General features: G+C 29.4%; 2 protein-coding genes across 2 annotated transcripts; one reads left to right on the top strand and one right to left on the bottom strand.

Annotated features, from left to right (window-relative positions):
• Positions 1–228: 228 nt before the first annotated feature.
• Positions 229–12111, top strand: LOC123292533. The gene is made up of 19 exons (XM_044873247.1): positions 229–278; positions 340–516; positions 674–811; positions 873–1017; positions 1634–2016; positions 2370–2711; positions 3227–3685; positions 4968–5138; positions 5210–5353; positions 5642–6166; positions 6411–6755; positions 6844–7271; positions 9109–9166; positions 9604–9768; positions 9825–9959; positions 10043–10187; positions 10251–10633; positions 10939–11280; positions 11343–12111. Exons 1-19 carry the CDS (start codon positions 249–251, stop codon positions 11805–11807), a joined length of 4980 nt encoding a protein of 1659 aa, XP_044729182.1. The 5' UTR covers positions 229–248; the 3' UTR covers positions 11808–12111.
• A 780-nt stretch (positions 12112–12891) lies between these two features.
• LOC123291806 (juvenile hormone esterase-like) lies at positions 12892–15540 on the bottom strand. The gene is made up of 6 exons (XM_044872225.1): positions 15511–15540; positions 14562–14891; positions 14359–14503; positions 13899–14293; positions 13451–13786; positions 12892–13361 (listed from the first exon to the last, which is right to left on the bottom strand). Exons 1-6 carry the CDS (start codon positions 15532–15534, stop codon positions 12906–12908), a joined length of 1686 nt encoding a protein of 561 aa, XP_044728160.1. The 5' UTR covers positions 15535–15540; the 3' UTR covers positions 12892–12905.
• Between the last annotated feature and the right edge of the window lie 2130 nt (positions 15541–17670).

Below are 17670 nucleotides of genomic sequence, written 5' to 3'. Positions count from 1 at the left end.
ATGTCGAATAGTTTGGCTATAAATTTCAGTTTTTCTTAGAGGGATCATTATAGACCACCTTCCCCTACAAAGTATCTTACCCTATATTATTATGTTCGCACAAATTTTTTTCTAGTCTACTATAGGTACCTAAAAATTTTTTATCAAACCATCTAATCAATATTAAATTGATTAATTAATTAATCATTTACTATATAAATATTTGAAAATGATTTACTTAAAACTACAATTAAATTTAAAACTACAAAATGAAATTACTGTTCATTTATTTATTTGTCGTAAGTGATTGTTAAGTATTTGTTTGTTATAACTAATATTTAAATTTGTACATATTTTTAGGTCAGTTTAAGTTCTTTTCAATGTATAATTATAAATTTTAACAAAGACAATATAAGAGTAACAATTGATCAAGGCTCGTTAATTGGCTTACAATCTAAAGATTTTTACAATGATACTTATTACAGTTTCAAAGCCATTCCATATGCAAAGCCTCCAGTGGGAGAACTAAGATTCAAGGTAACATTTTTACGGAATACTTAATTAATTTTATAATATTCGATCATTTTATGTAAGGTTTTAGCAGCTAAAGTCGATAGACAGGATTAACAATGACCCTTGCAGTCACCATGTCTATTGGTTTTCGCTTCTTAATAGATATAATATTTTGAATTAGGCTCCAGAACCACCAGAACCCTGGTTGGGCGTATACAATGCAACAATCTCAAGACTAGCCTGTCCACAAGCACCATTTATGGGCTCAAATCCGTTATATAGTGAAGACTGTTTATTTTTGAATGTTCATACAAAAATGGTAAACCTTATTTTTATCCTTTTTTAATCTTATATAATTACTTCTAAGCTTATTGTTTTAGGCTGATAAATTGAAACCAGTATTAGTTTACATTCATGGTGGTGCTTTTGAATTTGGATCCATAAGTATGCCAGATAGAGGTTCACAATGGTTAATGGCAGAAGATATCGTATTTGTAGAAATTCAATACCGTTTATCCTTTTTTGGTAACGAAATTGTTCACTAATATTATGTCACCTAGTATTATAAAAGCTAGACACTTTTTTTAAGAAAATTTCTTATAATTCTGCACACAAACGCGGTGTAGAATTGTTTAGGGTTCTGTTGTCCAATTATAAAAAAGCAACCTTATATAATTTTCACAATGTCCTAAGATAAGTTGAATGATACCTTATGCAATGGAGCGCGAAAATTATTATTTTTATAGTTATAAAAATTTATTAAAATATGTACGAAGTAGATACTGATATACCGCCAAATACTTCTCCTAATAAAGAAGAATATAAGGACAAAATCCTTGTAGACTTTTTACTTCTAGTAAGGCTGCCTAACTAATTATATCAATTTCATCACATTCAGTTTAATGTACGGACGTTGATAATGAAACTAGTTTCAGTTTTGTCACTTAACAAAAAAAGAAATTGAAGAGGATTAAGTATTTTGTATTTTTGTTGAAATTGTGAATTTATTTTTCGCTTCCTTTTAAAATATAAAAAATTGTGAGCATTTAAGTTTAGGGTGGCTTTTCGAGATGACAGGTTCCATCTTGTATGAGTGAACAACAACAAAAAAATTCGAAATGATACTGAAGTATATTTGCAGGGTTCCTAAGTTTCGACGACCCAAAATACGATATTCGTGGCAATGCCGGTTTAAAAGATCAAGTGATGGCATTAAAGTGGATTCAAAAGAATATAAAACAATTTGGTGGTGATCCAAATCAAGTAACAATTTTTGGTGAAAGTGCTGGGGGAGCATCCGTACATTTATTATATGTGTCACCCTTGGCTAAGGGACTATTTCATCGTGCCATAGCTCAAAGTGGTTCTGGTGCGAACACGTGGGTTCAGTCATTAAACAAATATCCACAAGTTGCTGAAGCATTAAATTGTAGTTCTGTCAATGTGGATGAAATTGTGAAATGTATTAATGGTTCATCGACAGATGAATTATTATCCATAACACAAACGTTGAAAAAGAATCCGGTAAGATCGTAAGTCGTGGAGCTTACAAAAGCCGATACCACTGACTACTCGCAATTTTAAGCAGGTTTTCGTAATAACTGAAATACTATCACTATCTTAGGGTCTATTATCTAAAACTAAGGATCCTTTATTATCCCAAGAACTGTTCGATATGCCTTAGAAATAAGCCTTTAATGAATTCAAGTATATCTGGTCAACAAAACACCCAATTGTTCAAATTTTTATGCCCCGTTTCAATTTTTTCTTCTACTCATCAAAAATTGCTAGAAATCACAGTTTATTTAGATGTTTCTCATAATAGAAAAGGCTGGAGCCTTTCAAAGCACATTTAAAAAATTTTTTTTCTAAACCAGAATAACTCAATTGTGGATGACATCAGTATAAGTGTTTTAACCATCGAAGATCGAAATAGCAAGGATCCATTTATAACAGATACTGTTGAAAATATAATAACAAAAGGAGAATTTAGTAAAGTGCCAATTATAATGGGTATATGTGCAAACGAATCAGTTCCATTTGTCTCTGAGAGCAAGCTACCCCTTAATTTCACAGAAGCCGATTATGAGTCTTTAATACCAAAAGATATGAATGTTAATAAAGGTTCTCCAGAAGCATTTAATATTGGAAAACAAATTAAAGAATTTTATTATGGAAATCAAACACCTTCTGAAAACTTAATAGATCCTTATATCAGGGTAAGTAAATTAAAATAATTTGTTCATAGATATATGTATCTCAATTGTTGATTCTACACTAATTTTTGCCGAAATTTTTTATAAAAAGGCTTTCCACAGTTTAACTATAAAAATTTTTCTTGACTAGCTTACCTAACAACTAACAACTTATTTACTATTGTACGGCGTATTGTACCTTAAGTGTTTTTGGAAATACGAGGTCTTAGTTTAACTTTGTCGTTTTGAATGTCACAAACAGCTTAGTTCGTTATAAGTTTTGCACCTTTCACCGAAAATTTCCTTAGAACAAATGTTTTACCATAAAAATGATCAACTTTCAATATTTGTTTTCGTTAAAAATATATTCTTTTCAAAAGTCAACCGACTTAAGCATTTTTAAAAAGGTATAGTTCAAGTTGATTTACAAATAGAGAAAATTATTAGAAAAATTATATTTTCCATTTAACATCCATTTTCCCCCAAATTGTACAAAATTTATTATATTTAAATTAATTTCATCTGTTTATCTTTTTCAGTATCTTTCAGATATAAAGTTTGTTCAAAAAATAAATTACATCGCCAAACTCCAAGTTTCAATTGCACCGGAAGTACCAGTGTATTTCTATAAGTTCAACTATCTTACAAAGTTAAATTTTCTTGGATATCCTCATCTTGACAATTATGTATATCATGCTGACGATCTACCATATTTATTTTTCAATGACCAAAAACAAGTAAATGAATTATCGGATCCAAATTCCAATGAATTTATTGGAATGCGTCGGATGATCAAATTATGGACAACGTTTGCAAAATCTGAAAATGGTAACCCGAATCCTATTAATGATCCATTATTTGAAAATGTAACATGGAAATCTATGGATTCAAATAACTTCTATTATTTACACATTAATCCAAATTTAGAATTAGAAAAAAATGTATATGAAGATCAAATGACATTTTGGGATAAACTTTATCGCAAATATGGTCAAATTTAACTGAGTGTACAAAATTAGTGGTTTAATTAAATTTGTTTTCATCTAATGTTTAATTTTAATTCTTTACTCAACACTCTTTTTAGCACCAGTTTTTCATTTGTTAAATAAGTAACTTGCACATTGTATGCAACAAATTTACTTTTAATTCATCTATACCTAGATTCGAATGAAATATACGCGTTTCTAGAAAATTTTTTAAGGAATAATTAACTTTTCTCTAGAAAAGCGTATCCTCTTATATACATGTATCAGTTTCTCGATATTTCAAATCCATAATTTCATATTAACTGTTTAAAAACATGCTTTTAGATAAAATTTATCTAAAAAGTTTAAAGAATTAGATGGAAGTGGCGTGTAAAAGCACTTGAAATAGCGTGTTGCGAAGTTGAGTGCATCTACGTTATTTTTAATAAATTATCTATTAATTATTATCTATTAGAGATCTATTAATTATTATCAATAAATTATCATTTTAAATTATTTTCCTATCTATGAGTGTTTTTATCAAATGCTTTTTTATCGCGTATGGTTTTATATATAAATATATTTTTGGCATTTCGGCACATAAGTAGGTAAGTGGAAAAATTGAAAATCCAAAATGAATTTTAGTCTAATAGTTGTTTGTATCATTGTAAGTAATTTTTAAATGTTTGGTTAAGTACTCTGCTTTGCATTTAAAATTTTAATAAATTGACAATTTTTTTCCCAAAAATTCGTTGACGATTATAATTTCTAACTTTCTCTTAACACAAATTTATGAGGATTTTCTCAATCAATAGCTTCATACTTCTAATTGTTTTAAATAATTTAATAAAAAATTTAACCTGTTAGAAATCATTTATGTAAAAGGATCTACTGACCCTACTCATCATATTGCAATTGTTAAATTTTAAATTAGAAAGTAGTTTTCTAAAAAGCAGTTTATGTCGTAAACGATTTCAAATTTTATTTTTTCCAAAAACGAAGCCTATTTAAGGTGAAACTAAGATATTTTATGTAAATAATGACTAAAGATTTTATTGCATACAGATGTAATACATACTCAATACATATATGAGCTAGTATTGAACAAAAGTTTTTGAAGGGTAACAAAAAAAAGTTTTCCACAGGCTAGACTTTGTTAGTTAGTCAATTGAAACGAACTTGTTTTCACGTATCCTGAGTATACCCATGTAACCGATTAATATTAGTGATTTATCTTTAATTGGAAATTATAAACATAATCTAATAATTATTGTGTACAAGTTATTTTTGCTGTAATTACATTTTTATTTTATAGATTAGCTTGAATTGTGTCAGAAGTAAAAGCACTTTTAAAGAAGACATAAAAATCACTATTAAACAGGGTTCTCTAGTTGGCCATACAGCCAAAGATTATTTAAACGATACTTATTATATATTTGAAGCAATCCCTTATGCAAAACCACCAGTGGGAGGTTTAAGGTTTAAGGTAATTAAAAAACACATTAATTCAAAAAGAATAAAAGTTTAATTATAAATTAAGTACCTGATATATTGCAGGCACCTGAACCTGCAGAACCTTGGACTGGAGTGTATGATGCAACAAAAATACGAAAGGCTTGTCCACAAGTCGGCGATCCTGAAGGAAGACCTAACGAGGAATATGATGAAGATTGTTTATTTTTGAACGTTCACACAAAAATGGTATAATTTATTCTTGGCAATAATTTTGATTAATTAGGACACAAGCTGTCCTGTACTTCTTAACCGCGTGATGTGGCAAAATGTATTTCGTTTCTTCATAGAAAAAATAATTACTAGAATCAAGAAATTTTTTTCTTCAAAATTCATTTCTTGTTTTAAATAATTTGATACTGTTTCATAATATATTGTCACTAAATGAAACTTAAATAATCTCTGAAGTATTAAAAAATAAAAAAACAGCTTTTCAATATTCGCAAATTATTAAAAATATAATTCACTTACTTTTAGACACCAGACCCGAAACCAGTGATGGTTTGGATTCATGGTGGTGCCTTCGAAATGGGTTCTATTAATGGATATCGGGGATCACAGTATTTAATGACTGAAGACATTGTATTGGTTGAAGTTCAATATCGATTAAATATTTTTGGTTTTTTGAGTTTTGACGATCCAAAATATAATATTCCTGGTAATGCAGGGTTAAAAGATCAAGTGTTGGCTTTGAAATGGGTTCAAGAAAACATCAAGAATTTCAATGGTGATCCAAATCAAGTAACAATTTTTGGTGACAGTGCAGGTGGGGCTTCGGTACATTTGCTGTATGTATCATCCTTAGCAAAAGGTTTATTTCATCGAGCGATTGCTCAAAGTGGATCTGGTGCAAATACTTGGGTTTACTCTGCCAGTAATTACACCCATCTAGCTGAAGCTTTAAATTGTTCGTCAAGTAACTTAGATGAAATTGTAAACTGTATTAACGATACATCAACGGAGGAGCTAGTTAACGCTGGAATTATCTTGAAGAGCATTCCGGTATGAAAACATTCGATATTATTTATTATAAATGGTTTATCGGGTGGAAAATCACTCTCGCTTAAATAATTAACAAAACTATTTAAGTTTTCAGTTGAGTTAGAAAAATTAAAAGTATTCTTTCTCTTATCTTAATGACAAATTTCCATTGAAATGTACAAAATATTGAACTAAAAAAAAAATATTGTGAGTTGAAAACTGAAAAAATTTAACACGTCATTTTTAAAGCACGTTTTCTTAACAGGATGGCACCCTTGTGGATGGGATTTCAATGAGTGCTCTTACAATAGAATCTGAAAACAGTGACGATCCATTCATGACACATCACGTGGAAGAAAATATTAAAAATGGAAATTTCAATAAAGTACCACTTATTATTGGAATTTGTGCAAATGAATCTGCATTCTTTTACCAAGACAGGCCTGGTATTGGTCCAAATTTCACTGAATCAGATTATGAAAAGTTAATACCAAAAGATATAAATTTTAAAAAAGGTTCAAATGAAGCTTTCAATATTGGTAAGGAAATTAAGGAATTTTATTATGGAAATCAGACACCGTCAAACGATTTACTTGAACCTTGGATTAAAGTAAGTTAGAGTGTTTCTAAAACACAGGATCTAACCGTACATCTCCCGTACCACTAAGCTGCATTTAATTGTTTTCTTCAATTTTTAGTACGTTTCTGATATGATGTTTATTTACAAAATGTATTATATTGCAAAGCTACAAGCCGTTTCTTTTCCAAACGTTCCTGTTTACTTTTATAACTTCAATTATATCACAAGTCTTAATTATCAAGGAAATTCTACAAAATATGTGGCGCATGGCGATGACGTGGCATATTTATTTAATTTTAATCAAGAAGGAGTTTCACAACTCAATCCAAACTCCGATGAGGAAATAGGAATTTATCGTATGATAAAACTATGGACTACATTTGCAAAATCAAAAGATGGAAATCCAAATCCATTAAACGATCCATTATTTACAAATGTAACTTGGAAGCCTGTTGATTCAAATAATTTTTATTATTTACATATTCATCCAAAATTAGTATTAGAAAAAAATTTATATGAAGATCGTATGAAATTTTGGGATCATTTTTATCAAAAATACCAAATTTGATTGTTATATAAGATTTTTATTTAGGTGTACTGATTGCTAATAAATAAAAAATTTTCAAACCTTACTTATTCTTATCTACTTTTGAAATTTTTGAAATTCAAATCATCTTTAGAAAAAACTATCTACTTGGTTATACGAAATAAATTGGATTGGTTGTACAAAAACATATCGGCGGCTCAATAGAACGTCATTATTGAATCACTGTTTTATTTTTATAAAGAATACTATAATCAGTAAGATAATATTTCTCATGTTTAGATAATTGTTTTAAAATAAATTTTGGGAATTCATGGAAAAAACCAGTGAATTGTTATGAAAGTACACGGTAATAAATTTTCGTGCACCTACATCACACTATGTACAGTAGCAATAGTCATGCTGGATTCGAGTCAATGCATAATGGGCATCAGGCCCATACTGAATGGCGATTCACACAATAGTTCTGGTGGATATCTCAATTCAATGCTGTAATTAATAACATAAATATTAAGAACGTAAAACTAGAGTGGAGAGAGTAACTGGAAAAATAGCGGCTAGAGTCGGTCGTTGCGTACTGCGCATCAAGGTGTCTTTTGTTTTTAATCAAATGAACAATTTCAATTGTTTTTAGTCACTTAACCAGCCCGGTGCGCACTACAAAGTACGCAACGACCGATAACTACACCTCGATAAAATACAGGAGGTTTCGCGTCCTTAATGTTCTTGACTGTAATATTTTTATGCTAACATAGATACTAAAGTACTTGTCTATATACGATACCAGCATCGTAGTAAACGTCATGCATTTCTCACCGTGTAGATACTTTTATTAATTTTTAAATTATTTATCATAAATAAATACTAAATAATTTTTAATTATAAAGGCTACGACATATTTAATTGAAGGACATATTATAGATGGCATATTATTATAATACACAGGATGAGCTTGTCAACATAATTTATTTTTTTAATGTTTATAGGTTTTTGTAGCAAATTCAAGGAAGAGCAAGTGTATGTTTTTAACACGCTTTTATTAGCTTGGTATATATATAGGTAACGGAATTTTTTAGCGTAATTTACATGTTCAAAACGTTGGATTGAATATCGACGAATTCAAATACTTGCAATAACTTTAAGTAATGACCGACATAATATAATAATTTTGATATTAAACATTATTCTTAGCAACTTTTTCAAATAGTTTTTTTCAATATCCCTAACCATCTCTGACGCTAGGCAAAATTTTAAGAATCGACAAATCGATTTGTCAATTTCTAGTAGGCTAAGTTTAAAGTTCAGATTTTGCTTATGTATCTTAAAATATGTTACCCAATATCCTGTATGACTGAAAAATTTCAAATCGATATTCCTATAAATAAGAAGACACCCTCATATTTTCGGGGATGTCAGATGATAAACATGCTGTTTTGTAGAGTGACGCACATGATATTTTGGCATTTAGTTTTGATTAAATATTCTTATTAAAATACAAGAGAAACCGATATCTATTTATCAGTTATGAGCTAAGTAGTACCTACATAAATTTTCGACCTACCTTAAACCTTTCCAAAAGCGTTGTACCCGAGCTTAGTAGTTCTTGAAATAAAATTGTTCCTATTAACATATGTATACATATGCATGTTTTTACGGAATATGAGTAAAGATTTTATAATCAAACAGTATATTTGACTAACAACAGTGCAACAATAATCATTTGTTCAGATATTAACTCATAATTAATAAATATTTACATAATTGTTCCATAACTCATAATTTGATAAACAATTTATTACCTATGTATACCATATTTTGTTAAATTGTAATTGTTATAAGCAAAAGTATACAATTTTTTCCTTTTCCAATGGATTGGCTGTATATACTATTTCTGATAGTAAGTATCTAATAAAATTTTTTTTTAAATAACAGAAAATGAGTGGTAACTTAATTTAGACGCAGATTTATGCGTACCACTTTACCACAAAAGCAGATAACTTTTGTTAAAAGGTCAGTTTAAAAGGCCACTAATTACCGTCCCTTCAATAAAAATTACAGCAGTTATTTTAATTTTTGATTGTTTATTGGTATAATCAAATAAAAAGTCTATGAGTCGTGATAACTGTTCATAATAATAATATTTATTAATTATAATTTATTACTTTAAAGATACCAAATCTGTATGAAGTCATACTCCCTCCAAAACCATACTTCCTATCAAGTATGCGAGCATCTGCTTTTTGTTGCGAGATCCCTCTTTACTAGATTTCAATCCCTCAACTCAGCTAATATAAATGTGTTATTACAGCTAATAAAACTGTTTAATATTTTTAGATTTATTTAATATATGCAGGATACAAAGCTGAAACAAACATAAGCGTCATCATCGAACAAGGCACATTAGTTGGTCGAAAAACAAAAGATTACAACAATGATACTTATTATATATTCGAAGGGATTCCATTTGCAAAACCTCCCGTAGGCGTACTGAGATTTAAGGTAATAATTTAAAAGTTATAAATCATACAAAGCAATAACATGAACTATTTTTATAGGCTCCAGAATTACCAGAGCCATGGATTGGAATATATGATGCAACGAAGTCTAGACCTGCATGTCCACATGTTTTGGGACCAGAACCTCAAGAATATAGTGAAAATTGTTTATTTTTAAATGTTCATACGAAATTGGTAAAATAAATTTACACAGAGATAATAACGATTGATTAACATATATAGAAAATTTCGAATTGATAATTGTTTTATATCTGTAGACCGATAAACTAAAACCAGTCATGGTTTGGATACACGGTGGAGCATTTGATATGGGTTCTATAAGCTCGAAGTCCCAGGGATCACAATGGCTCATGACTGAAGATATTGTGTTAGTTGAAATACAATATCGCCTGAATATATTTGGTAAAGATAATGAAATTACTAGGACTAAACTTATACTTTAATAGAAATATATTTCATGAATAGGATTTTTAAGTTTTAATGATCCTAAATATGGTATACATGGCAATGCTGGATTTAAAGATCAAGTGATGGCACTTAAGTGGGTCCAAAAGAATATAAACCGTTTTGGCGGTGATCCAGAACAAGTAACAATTTTTGGAGGTAGTGCTGGGAGTGCATCTGTTCATTTGTTGTATGTGTCACCATTAGCAAAGGGACTATTTCATCGTGCCATAGCGCAAAGTGGTACTGGTGCAAATAATTTTTTAGAAAATGCAGTTAAATATCCACAACTAGCCGAAGCATTGAATTGTACAATGGACAATTTGGACGCAACAGTAAAATGCATTAATGATTCAACAACAGATGAGTTATTAAATACTACTCCAATTTTACTAGCTAACTCGGTACGACCACTTTTTTTGGTATTGCTTAGATAATAACGTGTAGATCATAGAATTTGAAAGCTCTTGATAAAAAACAAGATCATGTAATTTTGAACATTTTGAACCATTTCATGCGTAAACATGGTCTTAGAAATTGAGGCGAATAGAAGATAACTCCTCTTGTAGTTTCTCTCCTTATCATAGGTTCAAATTTTGCGAGCTTGACCACATTTTACGTGCCAAAAACTAGATTCTAATATTTTAATTTTAATGACGCATAATATAATTATTTATATGTCAATATAAACTTTTAAATTCGTTTTTAGAACCGAACAATTGTCGATGACATAACAATGAGTGTTTTAACAATTGAGGATAAAAATATCAAAGATCCTTTTCTAACTGCGCCAGTAGAGGAATATATTAAAAACGGTAGTTTCAACAAAGTTCCAATAATAATGGGAATATGTGCAAATGAATCAGCTTTTTTCAAGTTTAATAGAAATGTTAAACCTAATTTTACCGAATCTGACTATAAAAAATTAATACCAAAAGATTTAGATGTCATACAAGGTAGTAAAGAAGCATTCGAGGCTGGCAAGAAAATCAAAGAATTTTATTATGGGAATCAAACACCTTCATATGACCTATTGGATCCTTGGATTAGAGTAAGATATTTATAACAAATAATTTAAATAATATTTTTCTGAAATAATGTTATTATTTTCAGTTCAATTCAGATTTACAATTTATTCAAAAGGTTAATTACATTGCTAGGGTACAAATTAAACATGTACCTGAAATTCCATTATATTTTTATAAATTTAATTATCTTACAAAATTAAATTCAAATTTCCAAAGAAATGATTCTTATATATACCATGGCGATGAATTAGCATATATTTTCAATGGAAATAGAGACGCAATAATCAATAGATTAGATCCAAACTCTGAAGAATATACTGGGATGCGTCGAATGGTAAAACTATGGACAACTTTTGCTAAATCAGGTGATCCCAATTCCAAAGATGATCCAATGTTCAATAATGTTGTTTGGAAACCTATGAAGACCAATAATCTGTATTATTTACATATTCATCAAAATTTACAGTTGCTTCAAAATATTTACGCCGATCGTATGACATTTTGGGGTGAGATTTATGAAAAGTATGGCATGAAAAATATTTTTTACTAGATAATTGAATATCATAAATATGAACTACTGCACTTTTCTTTTTGGAAAATGACTCTTGGCCAAACTTTCTGAAACTATGAATTTAACTCATCCTTGATGAGTTAATCAAATGTCTAGCTATGGATAAAATTCTAGGGATTCTAGTTTTTGAGATATAAAAGGGGAGCTAATCAAGGTCGGCGTAAGCAATAATTTTGCCATACCTTCGGAAGATTATATTTTGTATAATTTTTGTCATGAAAATGCAATGAAATACTTGCGTTCTATTATTAACAAGTTAAAATAACAATTGAATAAAATAATTGTTAAAAAAATTAAAAAAATTGAGAATTTTTTTTAATCTCCAATTTCGATAAAGCTCAGTATACAAGGTAATTTTGATCTAAAAATCGGTCGAATAGTTTTTGAGATACGGACTAAATCGATCCAAAAATTGCGATATCTCAGAAACTCTACATCCAATCAATAAACTAAATTGATTTTTATACTTTTTGGATCAAAATTACCCCATCCACCGAGTTTCATCAAATTCCAAAACAAAATTTTTTTTGCGATTTTCTCGATTTTATCAAACGGTACCCCTTAAAATCACACCGCTGGAGAGAAGCGGACAGACGGACATAAAACCGGAAATGGACTAATTTGGTGATTCTATGAACAAATAAACCAAAATTTTGTTCGTAGCATCAATATTTTTAAGCGTTACAAACTTGGAACTAAATATAATATACTATGTATATTTCATATATACATGGTATAAAATAAAGTATAAAATTGCTTATAAAATAAAGTATAAAATTGGAGAAAAAAATTTTTTTTTTTCAAAATACTTCTCGAAGAATTTAAGTTTTGCGAAGCAAATTCTCGTTTAACATTAATAGGTTTCTGGCTGCTGTTTTCTGTACCCAAACTCATTTACGAAATATCCTCATTAAATCGTCTAATTGAAAAATTCAGAAGATGTAGTCATTTGTAACTAATACCATATCGATATCAATCACTAATGTCTATAATTTTAGGCAGAGATATAACATAAAAGACAAGACTGGAAAAATGAAATGAAAATTTTTGTGAAATATTTTTTATATTTTATTTAAACTAGTAACTTCCATTATATATTTCATATATTTGTTCCCAAAATTTTACGCGGTCATGAAATGGATCTTGTTTCATTTCTAAATTTTGTGAAATTTTTAAATAATTAAATTTATTCGGTTCAACTCGTTCCCATTTTACATTCAATAAGGGATCATTTATTGGATTTGGATCAGCATCTTGTGACTTTGCAAATGTTGTCCATAATTTAACCATACGATGTATGCCAATATATTCATCAGAGTCTGTGCTCAAATTTTCTGGAGTGCGACCCTTGACGTAAAATAAATATTGAACATCATCAAAATGATTAACGTACTTCTTATATTTAGAATTTTGAGAGTTTAATTTTGTGCGATAATCGAAGTGGTAGAAATACAACGGTACATCTTTTGCAACATTGGATTGTAATTTTGCAAATTTGTAGATATGATAGAAAAACATTGTGTCAGTTAAATACTGAAATAACAAGAACAAAAATTAAAAAAATGAACTAAAACTGCAAATAGATTATTTTCACTAAATATTTTTTACAAATCTATACTTACGTCAATAAAAGGATCAACTAAATCGTTTGACGGAGTTTGATCACCATAGTAGAATTCTTTAATATTTGTTCCTAGGTCATAAGCTTCTTTAGATGACATATCGACATTAATATCCCTTGGTATTAAAGTTCGATAGTCTGTAACGTTTGGTTTAACACAGTTTAAATCAATGAACATGGTTCCCTCATGGGTATTGAAGCCCATAATAATGGGTACTCTTTGGAATTTTCCGTTTCTTGCAATATCTTCAGGATTTTCTGCAAGGAAGCTGTTTGAAGTTTTAGGCGATTCAATTGTTAAACTGTTGTATTTTATAACTTCCCCATTTCTCAGTTTCTAAAAATTGGACAGGCGTTAATCCTATATAAATTAGTAATTGAACCAAAAGAGGTTTCGAGAAAATTTCGAACGCTTAAAATAATAAATAATAAATTAATTTTCAACTTACTTCATTGAATTCTTCCGACTCTTGTATTTTAAGAAATCCTGCCAAAATGTCATCGGCTGTGGTACTATTAATACAATTTACAATGGTATCCAAATTGTCTGAATCACAATTCAAAGATTGAGCTAATTCATGATAATTATTTGGTGATGTAAGCCAGGGATTGCCAGCAGCTCCACTTTGAGATATTGCACGATGAAATAAACCTTTGGCTAAAGGTGATAAATATAACAAATGCACTGAAGCTCCACCTGCACTTTCTCCAAAAATTGTTACTTGATTTGGATCTCCACCAAAATGGTGAATATTTTGTTGTACCCATTTCAAGGCCATTACTTGATCTTTTAAGCCAGCATTTCCATGAATTTCGTATTTTGGATCGTCCAAACTAAGAAATCCTAAAATATTTTAAATGATAAATTACGTTACGAAAAACTGAGTTTATATGTTAAAATAAAGTTACCAAAAACTGTTAAGCGATATGTAAGTTTCACCAAAACAATATCCTCAGACATTAATAATTCTGGCCCATAATTATTTTCAAATATACTGCCCTCTTGCATGCCTCCACCATGAATCCAAACCATAACTGGTTTTAATTCTGTAGACTAAATTTGAATTAGTATCAGTACCTAAATCTTATTTTAATAGTTCATTTTTATATACCATTTTTGTATGAACGTTTAAAAATAAACAATCTTCATTTTGCTCTAATAACTCATTTCCATTTCCCTTAGGTTGTGGACAAATTGGTCTTACTTGCGTTGCATCATAAGTTCCAGCCCATGGCTCTGCTGGCTCAGGTGCTTTAAATCGTAACGACCCAATCGGAGGCTTTGCATATGGTATGCCTTCAAAGCTATAAAATGTTTCATTCCAATAATCAAATGATTTTTTACCAACTAATGTTCCTTGACTAATTGTCACAGTGGGGACATCTTTAATAGCATTTGTTTGTCCGTTTTTAAAAGTACTTATAAAAATGATCGAAAATATCTATTATAAAAAAAAAATTAATTTATATCATTATAGACGAAAATGCAGTTTCGGCCAATCCAGGAGAAAATAGACAATTTGCATGTGTTGTACACAATTTTTATTACAACTGTGTAATTAGTTATATCTTTCTTTACGATTTTTTGTGTGATAATATATAGCTGTCCCAATTGAATGTGATTTGGAACCACGCAGCATCTTTATGGGAAATAGTTTACAGCCAACATTTCTGAACCATTGGAAAAGAAAGTAGAACAGGCGTCTCAATGATCACAAGCTCAAAGGTTTATAGTTTTCCAAAGATTTTATCCAAAAGTTGGGCAAAATAATATAGGTAATGTTTCTGTATAACATGATTAATTATAACATTGCTTTGAATATGTTTTTTCAAACACTATTTTCCTTGCGAAAAAGGTGTATTTAGCTTGCATGAGTAAAGAAAAACTTATATAACATTTTCAAGAATGAAGAAATAAGAATTATGCGAAAATACGATGTCGCCGAACAGTAACAAGTTATATTTGCAACTGAATGATACAAATATGATTCTAAGCAGCACCTCATATTCTTTTAAAAATTACCAATTTTTTTATTTTAGTAAAATAAAAATTGTACTTACAGTTAAAGTCACAAAATAATTCATATTGAACACAATTTATAAATTCTAAAACATAACTATTCCGAATTTTAAGTATTTATACACACAACGATATTTATAAATATCAAACACTCATCACAACTAAGCGAGATAATGAGCCATTAATTGATTAAAAAAATTAACAAGTTTTTTTTTTCCAAAATATTCCACTGATTGAAGGTTACATACAAGTTTAAGTGGAGCCATGATGCATAACTTTTGAATAATATCTTTGTAATGACAATGAAGAGAATAGTATATTACACATAAAGAGAGCAGAAAAGTAAAGAATGTCTCAGATCTCATGTTCTTTGTCGCTTGAGGCAAAGCCGAGTGTGATAAACATTGCTCCCCTGGTGTGTATAATATTTTTCTCCCCGACGGAGGCAAAGAGTGGCAACTTAGTTTTGCACAGCGGGCAGAAATTTGACATTTTCTCTACGGAGGGGAGACAATTATATTATATGATATACAATTTTAATTTCTGAAAAAAAAAACCATTTTAAATCGCGTAAACATGAGAAAAACTAGTCAGCATTAAACAAATAAATCTAAAGCCGTTGATTCTACAGGAATAATTATTATCTAATAAATTCAAGGTCATTACAATACCACATAGAACTCCATAAGCAAAATACTAAGCGCAATATGACAAGTAAAAAAAAAATAATTTTCTCCAACTTTAAATGCATTATTTTGCATCTAAAATCCTAGCAGCACCTTTTAGGATAGCACTCATAAAAGTGAGTGCTAGGCTAAACTCACAATAAGCCAAACGGTTCTATTTCAAAGAAAATGCTTCGAAAGTTCGAAACACGTTCCCTTAGCTTTTGTATATTTATTTTTTGTTTTACTAATAAGAAATGTTCATGATTTTTTTGCTTTAATAAAATCTCATTTATGTTAAAAAAGCAGAGTAAAATTATTTGGTTGATAATATTGATCCAAACACTAGGAACTATCTATAGACAAATTTTAGGCCAACAAACTCTTTTGTAGTTTGAATTAGTCCAGATTTTGGTAAAAAGTATTGGTACAAAGCTTTAAATTTTTCAATAATTTCGAGCTCGCAATTTAACAGACTAGAGGTGCCGCCATGAATTTAGTAAAAGTGGATTCCGGGTGCAGCCTAAAACATCGGTAACCTCGAAAAGATGTTATATATTTCAAGTAAAAATTAATAAGTAACTGCTAAATAACAAAATTAGTCTAAATAATCGATTTTGAGATGACCTTAAAAATTCATTGATTAAAATATCAACTTGATTAAAATATCATACGTTTTTATTACCAAAATATTTACCTATGACGCCCTATAATTCTATATCTACTTCAATTTTATAAAGTCATACAAAGCATTAATTATCTACAAAAATATATGTAGATAATGAATAATTATCAAATTGTTTAATCATACTTTTTAATCTAAATAGAAATGAAAAAAGTTTCTCTACAATTTTAATAGTCAGTACAGTATTTCCGACTGTCTTGAAATCTCACAATTTTATACCCTGTATATATGTAATATATCAAGGTATATTAAGTTTAGTCCCAAGTTTGATGCTACGAACAAGATTTTGGTTTAGGTGTTCATAAAATCACCTAAATAATCCATTTCCGGTTGTCAGCCCGCCTGCTCGTCTGCCTGTGGATACAATAACTCCAAAATGAAATGAGATTTCAAGCTGAAAGTATATATAGCGTAAAAAGTGAATAGGAAGTAAAAAGTGGAGCTAAGTTCGTAAATGAGCAACATAGATCAATTGTGTCTTGGATCCGTAGGACTCATCTTGTATACCTTAGAGATAGAACAAAGTTTCAATGTAAAAAAATGTAACTAATAAAAAAAAAAAACTTTTGTTTGAAACATTTTTTCGTGTGAGGACAAAAACTTTGGTGTCCATTTTCTCCAAACTTTTTTAAAAGATATATATCTTTACTCTTTTTAAAGATATATACCTTTTATAATTAAACATTCTCCTATTATTAAACATAATCAAGAGCACTTTTCTAGGACCAGTTCTTGAAACAGTCTCTGAAATAATTTTGACAGTTTAATGAACTGAATTATAAGTCCTTGTTTATTCATTCTATGACCTTCTACAATGTTCAATATACTAAATGGATTACCATTAAAAAGGG

Source organism: Chrysoperla carnea, chromosome 2, assembly GCF_905475395.1.
Source record: "Chrysoperla carnea chromosome 2, inChrCarn1.1, whole genome shotgun sequence".
In the NCBI taxonomy this organism is placed as follows: domain Eukaryota; kingdom Metazoa; phylum Arthropoda; class Insecta; order Neuroptera; family Chrysopidae; genus Chrysoperla; species Chrysoperla carnea.
This window is presented reverse-complemented; position numbering and strand designations above follow the sequence as displayed.

Bases quoted from the DNA above. Each gene is read 5' to 3' on its own strand.
- LOC123292533 (XM_044873247.1), top strand. From the start codon at position 249: ATGAAATTACTGTTCATTTATTTATTTGTC. The intron at 3,686-4,967 runs TAACTGAGTGTA...TTTATTTTATAG, and splicing joins ATCGCAAATATGGTCAAATT to ATTAGCTTGAATTGTGTCAG. The intron at 9,960-10,042 runs GTAAAATAAATT...TTATATCTGTAG, and splicing joins TAAATGTTCATACGAAATTG to ACCGATAAACTAAAACCAGT.
- LOC123291806 (XM_044872225.1), bottom strand. From the start codon at position 15,534: ATGAATTATTTTGTGACTTTAACT. The intron at 14,892-15,510 runs GTAAGTACAATT...TTTTTATAATAG, and splicing joins ATTATTTTGTGACTTTAACT to ATATTTTCGATCATTTTTAT. The intron at 13,787-13,898 runs GTAAGTTGAAAA...TCCAATTTTTAG, and splicing joins AGTCGGAAGAATTCAATGAA to AAACTGAGAAATGGGGAAGT.